Source organism: Eimeria tenella, genomic scaffold, assembly GCF_000499545.2.
Source record: "Eimeria tenella Houghton genomic scaffold, Eth_scaff7, whole genome shotgun sequence".
Lineage (NCBI taxonomy): Eukaryota > Apicomplexa > Conoidasida > Eucoccidiorida > Eimeriidae > Eimeria > Eimeria tenella.
Window position 1 is genome coordinate 591,461 of NW_013543439.1, and position 13,057 is coordinate 604,517.

Below are 13,057 nucleotides of genomic sequence, written 5' to 3' on the forward strand. Positions count from 1 at the left end.
TTTAAATTTATTTAAATTTATTTAAATCAATTTCGCATCGACTCTAACCATACAGACCAAAAGCCAGTTTGCCAGCGTGAATTAATTTCAGAAAGAGCCTCTTCACGCCTGCTGCTGCTGCTGCAGCAGCAGCAGCAGCAACTGTTTCTGCTGCAGCTGCTGCTGCTGCAGCTCTGCACCAGCCGTGCTGCTGCAGCTCTGCAGCAAGTTACGCTGCCGCCGCTGCTCCAGCTGCTGCTGCTGCTGTTGCTCTGCACCAGCTGTTGCTGCTGCAGCTCTGAACCAGCAGCTGCTGCAGCTCTGCAGCACCTGCTGCTGCTGCAGTTTGACTCACAGTGCAGTCGTTCTCGTCCCGGCCTCCCTCGGCCAGTCTTCTGCTGCTGGCAAGTTTGAATTTGCTGCTGAAGTTTGAGTTGGAAAGAATTTTGAAGCAGCGCAGCACGAGGAAAGTTGCTGCTGCAACAGCAAGAACAAGGCTGATCACCGGCAGCAGCAGCTGCTGCTGCTGCTGCCGCCGGTGAAACCAGCCCCGCGAATAGAGCTCGGGTTTAGCCTCCATGGGGTTTGCAGCAGCGGGGAAGCTGGGAGGAAGTGCTGCTGCTGCTGCTGCTGCTGCTGTTGCTGCTGCGGCCGGGGCTCCTTCCGCGACTGCTGCTGCTGTTGGGACAGGGGCGGCAGCGGCGGCTGTGGCTGCTGCTGCTGCTGCAACTGCAGCAAAACGTAACGCTGAAAAGCAATGATGAGGGAGCTGCTGCTCCATTTCACCACAGAGACCGAAGCATGTGATCTCCTTCTTGTGTGGGCGCTACTGGAGGATGAATTAAAAGTGAAAAAGAACTTGAAATGAATTAAAAAGAGATAAAAGAAATCAAAGAAAAGCCAAAAAAGGGGGGAAAAGCAGAGAAAAAGGAGTTCTGCTGCGTCTTCCACTGAACCGGCGAGCCCTGCTGCTGCCGCCGCGCTCGCTGCTGATGCTGCAATGTCTGCGGCAAAATTGACTTCTTTTCTTCTTCAAGAGCTCTTAAAGTATTTTAATTTGCAAATTTGTGCTGCAAAAGGCGGGGAAAATTCCAAAAATTCAGGTTTCCCGCTTTCCGCATGTTAGGGCTCCCGGCGGCTGCAGCCCGGCGCCCAGACTGCGGATTCGCGCAGCAGCAAAACAGATCCAACTTCAATAAGTTCTTTTCTCCTTTTTAATTCAAATAAAACAAGAAATTCCTTTTTCGGGAGTTTTTCTTTCCAAGTGCTTCGCAGCCCGCGAAGCCGCCTCGCGCCCCAGTGTCTGTCTTGTACGAAGACGCTGTGGTGCGCCGCGGCCTGAAACTGAGAGTTTTTCTCCGCTAAATTCAAAATTCATTTAATTTTAAATAATGTTAGTTTGAGAAGTTCTCGAAGAGCTCCGTTTTGCTCCGCTGTACCGACATTGCACACCCGCAGCTCCCTTCGAGTGTGAGCGCTGCACGAATTGTGCAGAAAATCTCCATTAATTCGACGCCCCTCCCCGAAAAACTAATTGGAATGCTTTTTAATTAATTATTTTAATGAAAGAAGCGCATTTTAGCTTTCATTCTAGTCAGTTCATACGGGCGAACCAAAACGTTGAGCCTGCCTTATTTTCCGGGTGTACGTACACCCGATCAACATTCCACCTTTGAACAAAACAAATAGAACAAAGACAAACATCATTTTGAACCTCTAGGGTACTTCCGGATGCACACAAACAGAAATTTCACCGAAGCCTTTCCCTACTGTAATTAGGGGGGCCATTCAGTAGCAGCTGGGGGCCCCCATGGGCGCCACGGAGGGCCCCAGGGGCCCCCTGGGGGCTCTCACTGCCACCCGACGGCCCCGTAGTGGGGCCCCAGGGGCCCCCTCAGGGCCCCAGGGGCCCCCTCAGGAACCCCGGGCCCCCCTCAGGGGCTCCCAAAGTTCTTGGGGGCCCCCAGGGGCCCCCAGCGGGCCCCGAGGGGCCCCCAGTTGCTGCTTGGCTTTGCTGTTAGTGCCAAATTGGTGACTTTTGGCATTTAAAATGAGACTTTTTGGATATAATGTTGGCTCCAGCAAACCCTAAACCGTAGAAGAGTGTCAGCGGATAGGCAGCAGGCTATTTTCTGCTTTTTAGGAGATTTAGAGCGATTAGGGTCTAGGGTTTAGGGTTTAGTGTTTAGTGTTTAGGGTTTAGGGCCAAACCTGTTAAACCCAGCTGTCCAATTTGAGGGGCCCCGAAAGAAATAAATATTTCATAAATGTGTTTTTTAATATAACTCAAATTTTATTTAAATGAATAAATAAATGAAATATGTTTTTATTCTTTTGTTGAATGGCATTTTTAATTTTCTTTTATGTTCTATAAATATTAGAGACAAGGTATTAGAGTGTACAGACACCTCCTTCATTCCTTTGTGCTGCAGCAACAGCAGCAGCAGCAGAAACAGAAGCAACAGCAGCAGCAATGGCAACAGCAACAGCAACAGCAACAGCAGCAGCAGCCGCACTAGCAGTAGCAACAACAGCAGTAGCAGTTGCCACAGGATCAGGAGCAACAGCAGCAGTAGCAGCAGCAGCAGCAGCAGTAGCAACAGTCACAGCAGCAGGAGCAGTGGCAACAGCAACAGCAACAGCAGCAATAGCAGCAGCAGCAGTGGCAACAGTAGCACGAGCAGCAGCAGCAGCAGCGCTACCAGCAGTAGCAGCGGTAGCAGCAGCAGCAGGAGCACTTGCAGTTGCAGCAGAAGCAGTAGCAACTGCAGTAGCAGCAGCAGAACCAGCAGTAGCAGGAGCAAGAGTAATAGCAACAGCAGCAGCAGCAGCAGTAGCAGAAGTAGCAACACCAGCAACAATAGCAGCCGCAGCAGCAACAGTAGCACTAGCAACAGCAGCAGCAGCAGTAGCAGCAGCAGCAGCAGTAGCAGCAGGAGCAGGAGCAGTAGAAACAGCAACAGTAGCAACAGTCACAGCAGCAGGAGCAGTAGCAACAGCAGCAACGACAGCAGCAGCAGCAATGGCAACAGTAGCAGCAATAGCAACAGCAGAGGCAGCAGTAGCAACAGCAGCAAGAGCAGCAGCAGGAGCAGCAGTGGGAACAGCAGCAGCAGCAGCAGTAGCGAAAGCAGTAGCAGCAGCGGCAGCAACAGTAGCAACAGTCGCGGCAGCAACAACAATCAGAGCAGCAACAGCAACAGCAGCAGCGGTAGCAAAAGCAGCAGCAGCAGTAGCAACACGAGCAGCAGCAGCAGCAGGGGAGCAAGCAGCAAGAGCAGCAATGGCAACAGCAGCAGGAGCAGTAGCACTATCAACAGCAGCAGGAACAACAGCAAGAGCAGTAACAACAGCAGCAGCAACAGCAGCAACAGCAGAACAACCAGCAGCGGTGTTAGCAACAATGGCAACAGCGGCAGCAGCAATACCAATAAAAGCAGCAGCAGCAGCAGTAGAAACAGCAGCAACAGTAACAGCAGCAGCGGTAGCAACGGCAGCACGAGCAATAGCAACAGCAGCAGGAGCAGCAACAGCCGCAGTTCCAACGGCAGCAGCAGCAGTAGCAACACCAGCAGCAGAAGCAACAGCTGCAGCAATAGCAACAGCAACAGTAGCAACAGCAGCAACAGCAAAAGCAATGGCAGAAGCAAGAACAGCAGCAGCAGTGCCAGTAACAGCAGCAGCAAAAGCAACAGCAGCAGTAGCAACAGCAGTGGCAGCACTAGCAACAGCAGCAGCAACAGCAGCAGTAGCGAAGGCAATAGCAGCAGCAAGGGGAGCACCAGCAGTAGCAGCAGCAACAAGAGAAGTAACAGCGGTAACAGCAGCAAAAGCAAAAGCAGCAGCACTACTAGCAACACCAGCAATAACAGTAGCAGCAGCTGCAGCAGCAATAGCAGCCGTAACAGTAGCAATGGCAACAGCAGCAGTAGCAACAACAGCAGTAGCAAGAGCAGCAGAAATGACAGCAGCAGCAACGGCAGCAGCAGCAACAGCAGCAGCAGCAACGGCAGCAGCAGCAACAGCAACAGCAGCAGCAGCAGCAACAGTAGCAGCAGCAGCAGCAGCAGCAACAGCAGCAGCAACAGCATATCTACGGCGGGTTTATACAGCGTCTCCCCTTGGGGTGTACAGACAGCTGGGAAACCTGCAACTAAATAATGAATTTAAAAATAAAACTTTTGAATTTAAAAATAAAACACTTTAAATCTAATTTGCAGTTATATTTAATAATAAAAAAGACAAAAATAAATAAATCTATTTATTTATCTTATTTTATCTTTTATTTTATTTTTTGAAATTCCATTTTTCCTTCTTTCCCTGAATATCTGAAACTACAAAAATCAGTTTGCTGTTTGGCTCAAGCCAACAGCAGCAACAGCAGCAGCATCTGCTGCTGCTGCAGCAGCCTCTGCTGCTGCAGCAGCAGCACAAGCTGCTGCTGCAGTAGCAGCGCAAGCTGCTGCTGCTAAAAACGGGCGCGACCAGCGAGCCAACATATAAAATAAAACTAAAGGTGCAGCAAATGCGTTAGCAGGAGCAGCATAGCTGCTGCGGGTGCTTCTTTTGCTGCTGCTGCTGCTGCCGCAACAGCAGCAGCAGCAGCAGCTGCTGTCGTCGCAACAGCAGCAGCAGCAGCTGCTGCTGCGTCACTTTGCAGCAAAAACAGCACCCATGTTTTTCCTTTTGATAGCAGCAGCAGCAGCAGCAGCAGCTGTTGCTGCTCGAATTCTTTTAAATCCTTTGATTTCATTTAAATGAATTTAAATAAATTTAATTAAATCTAATTAAATTTAATTAAATTTAATTAAATTTCATTTAAATTAAATTCACTTAAATTTAATTTACTTCAACTGCACTGCCACTTCTTATCCCGATTTTTTCTTTTGACTCTCTCCACAACAAATTAAATAAACAAAATTAAACTAAATTAATTAGTTTAATTTAATTGTTTTGAATCCGCTGCAGCTGCTGCTGCTGCTCCGGCTGCTGCTGCTGCTGCTGCTGCCGCTGCTGCTCCCGCTGCTGCTGCCGCTGCTGCTGCTACAGCTCCTCGCTGCGGGATCTGCTGCTGCTGGTGTCAGCGGCCTTCGAGTCTGCTGCTTCGAGTCTTTGCTTTTCTGCATCGGCAGGGACTTTTAAAGGATTTAATTTTAAAACAGAATTAAAAATAAATCCCAAAAGAGAAGCAGCATTTGCTGCAGGGTGTTCAGCAGTTCCGAAAGGCACGGGAAACGACTCGATCTTGCCACTGTGGCTGCAGCAGCGCAGCAGCAGCAGCAGCAAACTCGAGGCGTCAATTCAAGTCCAAAAAGCACTCTTTTTCTCCCAAAATGCAAATTCTTCTTTATTTGATTTAATTATTTCACATTTATTCTTTATTTCAACAAAAATGATTCAATTTCGACGCAACCACCCGGTGTACGTACACCCCAACGAAACGTGTTCTCTTTCCATTTTTATTTCTTTTTTCATTTAAATAAAAACGCCAAAAAATAAAAACCGTAAGGGAAATAATAAAAAGGAAATAGAAAAGAAAATGAAATAAAAACCAAAGAGAGATCAAAGTGACCATCAAAACGAAGAGCAGCAGCAGCAGCAGCAGGAACAGCAGCAGCAGCAGCAACAGCAACAGCAGCACCTGCTGCAAGACTAAAACAAAAATAAATAAGATAAAGAAGAATAAATAAGAAGAATAAAATAAGAAACAAAAGAAAGAATAGAATAAAACGAATAAAAAGGAGTAAATACGAAATTAAATTAAATTAAATTAAATTAAAAATAAACAAAACTGCATTTTGTGTTTGCTTACTATTTCACGAACAGCCGGAGATAAGGATAGTGGGGAACGTCGCAGTAAGTTATGTCTGAAAATAAATAAATAAATAAATAAATAATTAAATAAATAAATAAATAAATAAATAAATAAAATAATGAACATACATAAATAAATAAATAAATAATAAGTATAAATAAATAGATAAATAATAAATACATAAATAAATAAATAAATAAAATAATAAATGCAAATAAAAAATAGATAATAAATAAATAAATTTAAATAAATAAGTGGACAAGTGGTGGTTTAAGAATGAACAAAAAAATGCAATTAAGTAAATGGCGATTGTAAGTTGTGAATAAATAAATTAATGAATATAAATAAATAAAATAAATAAATAAATAAATAAATAAATAAATATAAATAAATAAGTAAATAAATAGGTAAAAATAAATGAATAAATGCAAATAAACACATGAAATGCTAAATAGGTAACAAACAAACAAACTGTTTAACTAATTAAATAACAAATCATTTATTTATTTATTTATTTATTATTTATTTATTTATTTTTTACCGCAATAGATGAAGGAAACATTAATTTGCGAAAGAGAATAATGCAAAAGTTTTAGTTAATTAATTAATTATTCATTTACTTATTTAACTAATCAATTGAATTAATTAATTAAGTAGTTAAATAAATAGACAATTAATTAACTAATTAATTAATTATTATTTAATTACCGCAGTTGATGAAAGAAATATTAATTTGCGAAGAAAGAGAATTATGCAAAAGTTTTAATTCCGATCGAAGTCGAAGACAAGGCGGACAAGAAGGTCTGTAGTAATCCACCAGCCACGCAGCAGCAACTGCTGCTGCTGCTGCTGCTGCTGCTGGGCGTGCTGCAGCAGCAAGACGCAGCAGCAGCAAACGCACGCCCCACAAACCACGCAATTACCAACTGCTCCACCATTTACCATTTAATTTATTTAATTTAATTAAGTAATTAATTAATTAATTGATTAATTAATCAATTAATTAACTAATTAATTAGGACTTGCTTTGTGCTGCTTTCAGCTGCTGCACCACAACGGCGTCGCTTTTTGCTTCGTGCAGCAAAACGGGTTTCAGCTTTTCTGCTGCTTTTATAATTGCAGCAAAAGACAAAGGCCCTCTGTACTCCTGGTGGTCCCAAACTTCTGACAAACAGACTCAAAACACTCTCCCAAAACACGCATCCAGCAGCAGCAGCAGCAGCAGCAGTGCGGCAGCACAAGCAGCAGCGCCAGAAGCAGCAGCAGCAGCAGCAGCACGAGCAGCCGCAGCCTCAGTAACAGCAGAAAAAGCAGCAGCAGCAGCACAACCAGCAGCAGCAGCAGCAGCAGCAGCAGGCTGACCGCCTCCCTCCTGCTGGGGGGGAAACAAGTAGATTTGATTCAATTCTCGAACTCCGAAATAATTGCAAATCGGAGAAGCCACGCAGTTGGCCATCGCCAGCCGCACGCCCGCAGTCTTCAGCGTCTGCTCCCCAAGTGCTGAAAAAAACGGAACCTAAGCAGCAGCAGCAGCAGCAGCAGCAGCAGCAGCAGCAGCAGCAGCAGCAGGAGTAGATGTAGGAGGAGGTGAGTTGGTTTGTTTGGGGCTCTTTGTTCCCTGCTATTGACTGAACGGAACTGAACTGAACCCCTGCTGCTGCTGCTGCTGCTGCTGCTGCTGCTGCAGTTTCGGTTCCCTGCGCCGTGCGGAGCAGCAACAAAGACACCGGAGAGCAGCAGCTCCGCAGCAAACCACGGGAGCAAAACGCGAAGCAAAACACGCAAACAAAAACAAACAAAAACAAGAAACAAATAAAAAAAAGAAGTGCAGTTCACCTTTTGCTCGCAGCTGGCGCAGCCAGCCTGGTAGAAGCCCACGATCCAGGTGTACGGACTGCTGCGCAGCAGCAAGTTCAAGTTGGAAAGACTCAAAAGAAAAACTCCATTTTTGAAATTATAAATCTCTTTTGATTTCGAACTTTCCAAATCCAAGTAGTAAACTTCCTGCGACTCCCACAGCTGTCCGTACACGTCAAACAAGCGCCGCGAACGCCGGTCTGCACAGGCCCGCAAGGACTCTTTTTTATTTATTTATTTGTTTTGTTTATTGTTTGTTTAAGTTTATTTGGTTCGTTTATTTGGTTTTTTTTATTTGCTTTGTTTTGTTTGTTTAGTCTGCTTTTTCCAAGCAGTTTGGCGTTTTTTGCGGATTTAGGGACCCCATTGGTTCTTTGCTGCTGCTGCTGCTGCTGCTGCTGGTGCTGCTGCTGCTGTTGGGAAAGATTAGGATAAGGATACTGCTGCTGCTGCTGCTGCTGCTGGGGCGGCTCCTGCTGCTGCTAATACCGCTGCTGCTACTGCCGCTCCCGCTGCTGCTGCTGCTACTGCCACTCCTGCTGCTGCTGCTGCTGCTGCTGCTGGTGAAGACTTACTGGAGAGGACTTGGTAAGCTTTGTTAATTTGTTGAAAAGTCTCTTCTGCTTTTTTCAAATCTCCGTTTTTCAATTTCACCCGATCTGGGTGCAGCTCCAGAGACAGCCGGCGGTAGGCCCTCTTCACCTCCGTCTCCGTCGCGCCTCTAAACAAATAAATAAATAAATAAATAAATAAATAATAAATAATAAATAATAAATAAATAGTAATAAATAAAGATGGATAAATGGATTAGGCATTGGGAATACAGGGGGACGCAGGCAGCGCTGTGCAGCAGCGCGGTCTTAATTGCTTTGCTGCTGCTGCTACAGCAGCAGCTGCTGCTGCAGCAAATGCATTCGTCTCCTTTCGGGGTTTTGCTGCTGCATCTGGTGCCTCTCGATGAAAGGAAGAAAAAGGAAATGGCGAGAGCTGCGGGGCGGCTGCGGGGAGGTGTACGTACACCCGAAACAGCGGCGAGGTGTACGTACACCTGAAGAGCGGGACGGGAAGCAAATTGGAAAAGGCATTTGGACTCACTTTGAAAGTTTTAAAAGTTGGTAAAAGCTCGCAGCTTCTTGGGGGGCAGAAGTGGTGGCCGTGGCGTGCAGAGCGAGCCCCGAAATGGAAGTGAAAAGGAAAATAAAAGAAAAGAAACTTTCCAGTTTTTGCAGCGCCATTTGGGGAGCTCGCGGTGTACGTACAGCTCGGGGACGGGTCGCCGACAGAGTCCCAGTTCAAATCCGGGAAGTGTAAAACTCGAAGAAGAGAGAAAGCTGCTGCTTCTTGATGCTTTTTCCGCTCAAATGTGTTTCTTTTGTTTTATTTTGCCTCAATAATTGCAATGTAAACTCAAAAATGAAAGAAAAGCAGGAGATCGGGAAGTTGAACAAGACTCTCGCCGGGGTTGACAGCAAGAAGAAGCACCTTCTGCAGCTCCCGGGAGGGAGAGCCGTCTCATGACCGCGAGAAAGAGGAAAATAAACAAAAACAGAGCCTCAAAGCTGTTCTAAAAAAGTAAAACTGAAATAATTTCTGCTTTGAAGGCCGCGAAATGCGAAAACTTGAACGGGTTTCAGGTGTATGCACACCTCGCAGATCGGGCACTTTCCGCGCGGGGAAGCTGCAAGACAGAAACCGTACCGACGGCGCTTAAAATTGCAAATATTAAGTTAAGTAGTTATTCAATTGTTTTATTGTTCTTTTTGGAAAGAACAAACGCAGCACGCCGCCGCCGACGTGCCAAATCCACCCGCAGTGGCGGGCGCGCCGAGGCAGCTAGCAGAGCAGGTTCTGGGCGCCTCGGCTGCGTTTTCCGCTTCCCAAAAGCAACTCTGCAGTTTTAAATTTCTTTTATTTCCAAAGTTTTGAATTAAAAAAGAACAAATGACATTTGCGCCGCCGCTGCTGCGTGGGCTGTACGCGCGTCCGCGCGCGGTGTCTGTGCGCCCTTCAGGAAGCTTCTTTCGCGTCGCTTTTAGCCGAATGGACTTTCCACTTTTTTAATTCCTTTCCGCCTCAACTGCAACTATTTTTATTCAAATTTTCTTTTTATTTCATCCAATTTCCTCCATTTTCCCCGCAAATTCGCCTTTTCGCGGATTCTGCAGCGGCCGCCCGTCGGCTGCAGCTGCGGGCCGCCGCAGCTGTCGTGACACCCGAGAGCTGGCACGAACGCCCTTTGCTGCAGCTGCATTTATTAAATTTAAATTTAAAAAAGAATAAAAATCAAAAAGCGCCAAAACTGGCTTCTTGAATCTTCCCACGCCGAGGTGTACGTACACCATACGCCGCTGCAGCCTTACTCTCCCATTTAAACGCTGTTCAGAATTTCAAAACTCTTCAGTTCATCATTTCCTGTTTACGGAAACTAAAGTTGAAGAAGGTCTGCGGAAACGGACACGCCAGCGCCCACACAACCGCTAGGGTTTAGAGAGTTTAGGGTTTAGGGTCTAGGGTTTAGGGTTTTCAAAAGGCAGGTTTTTGCATTCATGTTTTGGTTTTGTGTTTCATTGAAACAGGTGCAAGTTTAAATACAAATATAACTGAAATCCGAATATAACATAATATAAAATATAATATGAGATTTATATATAAGTACAAATATAAAAGAATTAAAATCAAAGTTTAAAGGTAAACACAAATGCAAATAAAAACATAAATTTGAGTTGAAATAAAACCGAAAAAAAGTCCAAAAATAAATTCAGAAGAAAAGATTAAATAAGGAGAAAATGAAAAAAGTAAATTTAGAAAAGACTCTGGAGAAAAAGTTAAAACAAAAAATTTTAAAGAGCCAAATTGCAGAATTACAAAAGTCTTTAAGAAGTATAAAAAGTTATTTGACAAATTAATTTAAACGTTGAATTAAATTGAAATAAATCGAAAATAATTTCAGTCTATTAATCTTTTCATTTTCACTTTGGGTTATAATCCTGTCATCTTTAAATCAAAAATAAAATAAAACGATAAAATGAAATATAAGGAAGGCCCTAAACCCTAAACCCTAAACCCTAGCCCTAAGCCCTAAACCCTAAACCCTTGCAGAGAAAGGGAAGCATTGTTCAGCTAATATGATTCGAGTTATAGTTTGAATAATCGGAAAAGAAATAAATGAAAATTTGAAATTAAAAGTTTGCAAATAAATGCATGCTGTGGCGTGCAGTGTACGTACACCTGAACCGCACGAAATAAAATTGTTCATGACTTTTCTGTAATTACACTTCAGAAATAAAAATTAAAAGATAATAATTAAAGTATTTATATTTTATTTATTTAAGTGCTTTAATTCACCTTAATTAAATTCAATTTATTTCATTTAAATGAAAAATAAATTCAAGCCACGCAGGCAGGTGTCTGTAGACATAAACATTTAACATTAAAGTATTATTATAAAAACACAAATTAAAAATATAAAGTAAAAATATAAATTAAAAGTATATATTGAAAATGTATATTAAATGTATAAATGTCAACATATTGCAAAAAGTTACTTAAGTAGAAAATAAGAATCAATTAATTGCTGCTATCAGTGCTGCTGCTGCTGCTGCTTCTCCTGCTGCTGCTGTTACTGTTGCTGCTGCTGCTATTGCTGCTCCAATTACTATTGCTGCTGCTGCTATTGCTGCTCCAATTACTATTGCTGCTGCTGCTGCTGCTGCTGTTGCTTTTTTTTTCCGTTTCTGCTGCTGTAGCGACTGCTGTTATTGCTGCTGGTGCTGCACTGGAGTCTTTTCTGCGACACACTTTTGTGCCTTCTCTTATATGTTGTTCCTTTCCACCAATTTAGGGTTTAGGGTTTAGGGTTTAGAGTTTTGGGCTTGGAGGCTCGTCTCTTATCTTTCTGCTTCCCCACATTTATTTAACCTAAACGTAGCTAGCTGTAGCTGGCTGTAGCTAGCTGCGGCTAGGTGTAGCTAGCTGCAGCTAGCTGTAGCGAACCCTACCAAGCCTTAGCTAGCTGTGGCTAGCTGCAGCTAGCCGTGGCTAGCTGTGGCTAGCTGGTAAGATTAGCTAGCTGGGGCCAACGTTCTAGCGAACTGTGGCTAGCTGTGGCTAGCTGTGGCTAGCTGTGGCTAGCTGTGGCTAGCTGTGGCTAGCTGTGGCTAGGTGTAGCTAGCTGTGGCTGGCTGTGGCTAGCCGTGGCTAGCTGTGGCTAGCCGCGGCTAGCTGCAGCTAGAGGTGGCTAGCTGTGGCTCGCCGTGGGCAGTGGCCAACTGTAGTGGCTAACTGTGGCTGGCTTCGGCTAGCTACAGCCCGTTGTGGCTAGCCGTAGCCAGCTGTAGCTAGCTACAACTAGCTGCAGCTAGTTGTAGCTAGCTGGAGCCAGCTGGGGCCACTTGCAGCTAGACTTAGCCAACTGGGCAGCCCCCGCCAGCTGTGGCTGGCCATGGCTAGCTGTAGCTAGCTATAGCTAGCTATAGCTAGCTGTAGCTAGCTGTGGCCAGCCGTAGCTAGCTGCGGCTAGCTGTGGCTAGCTGTGGCTGTGCAAGACAGGGGGATTTTGGTGGAGCCGCGGGCTGGGGGGTCTTGAAGGTGTCGCTGCGAGTTGGCTTTCGTGAAGATGAAGAACAAAATAAAATAGATAAAATAAATAAAATAAATAAAATAAATAAAATAATAAACTAAGTTTAATAAATAAAATGAATTAATTGTGTTTACTCTGAATAAATGAAATGCGGGAGTTAAGGGGAAATGAGCCGCTGCTGAGGCTGCAGCAGCCCGGCGGCGGCTGCCGTGGGGATCGGCGGGTAAAAAGGCGAAAACGTTGGAATTTAGAGGTTTGAAGTGAATAATTTTGGATTAAAAGTAAAGGGAAACGAATTAAATGGAATTTAAAGAACTAATTGGGCGAAAAACGCGCCGTTTGGCGGTTGGCAGGGCGGGCGGGAGCTGGCGGCTCGCTGGGGCGTTGGGGTGTACGTACAGCCGGGAGGAACGGCCGCGACTCCACGAAGGAAACAAAGCGGAGAATTGAATTAAATTAAATTAAATTAAATTAAAATTAAAAATAAAAGTAAAATAAAAGTAATTAAGTGCAAGACAAGATAGAAGGCGGTGCTGGGGCCTCTTTAGGGCTGTTGTGAGGCTGCTGGCAACCCCCAGAGCAGCAGACGACGGGCGGCTAGGGTTTAGGGTTTAGGGTTTGGGCACACCGCAGAAAGGGTTTGGAAAGAGAGCCTTATTGTGTTGTTTTAATTGGAAGCTCGTGGATGTCTGTCGCTGCCTGTCTCGTTTTTGTTTCCCGGGCTGCGGCGCTCCGTCTCCTAGGGTTTAGGGTTTAGGGTTTAGGGTTTAGGGTTTATCTGCGCCGTGTCTCGGCTTCAAACCCTCGTTTTACCCCTTTAAACCGCC

At 44.8% G+C, this 13,057-nt stretch overlaps 3 protein-coding genes across 3 annotated transcripts; 1 reads left to right on the top strand and 2 right to left on the bottom strand.

Annotated features, from left to right (window-relative positions):
- Positions 1 to 208: 208 nt before the first annotated feature.
- Positions 209 to 760, bottom strand: ETH_00006685 (uncharacterized protein; the record flags this gene model as incomplete). Its single annotated transcript, XM_013377984.1, has 1 exon — positions 209 to 760. One exon carries the CDS (start codon positions 758 to 760, stop codon positions 209 to 211), a length of 552 nt encoding a protein of 183 aa, XP_013233438.1.
- Positions 761 to 2,452: 1,692 nt separating this feature from the next.
- Positions 2,453 to 4,186, top strand: ETH_00006690 (uncharacterized protein; the record flags this gene model as incomplete). The annotated part of the gene is made up of 1 exon (XM_013377985.1): positions 2,453 to 4,186. One exon carries the CDS (start codon positions 2,453 to 2,455, stop codon positions 4,184 to 4,186), a length of 1,734 nt encoding a protein of 577 aa, XP_013233439.1.
- Positions 4,187 to 5,022: 836 nt separating this feature from the next.
- Positions 5,023 to 8,886, bottom strand: ETH_00006695 (DnaJ domain-containing protein, putative; the record flags this gene model as incomplete). The annotated part of the gene is made up of 8 exons (XM_013377986.1): positions 5,023 to 5,236; positions 5,792 to 5,846; positions 6,503 to 6,661; positions 6,821 to 6,958; positions 7,157 to 7,310; positions 7,631 to 7,851; positions 8,227 to 8,372; positions 8,747 to 8,886. 8 exons carry the CDS (start codon positions 8,884 to 8,886, stop codon positions 5,023 to 5,025), a joined length of 1,227 nt encoding a protein of 408 aa, XP_013233440.1.
- Between the last annotated feature and the right edge of the window lie 4,171 nt (positions 8,887 to 13,057).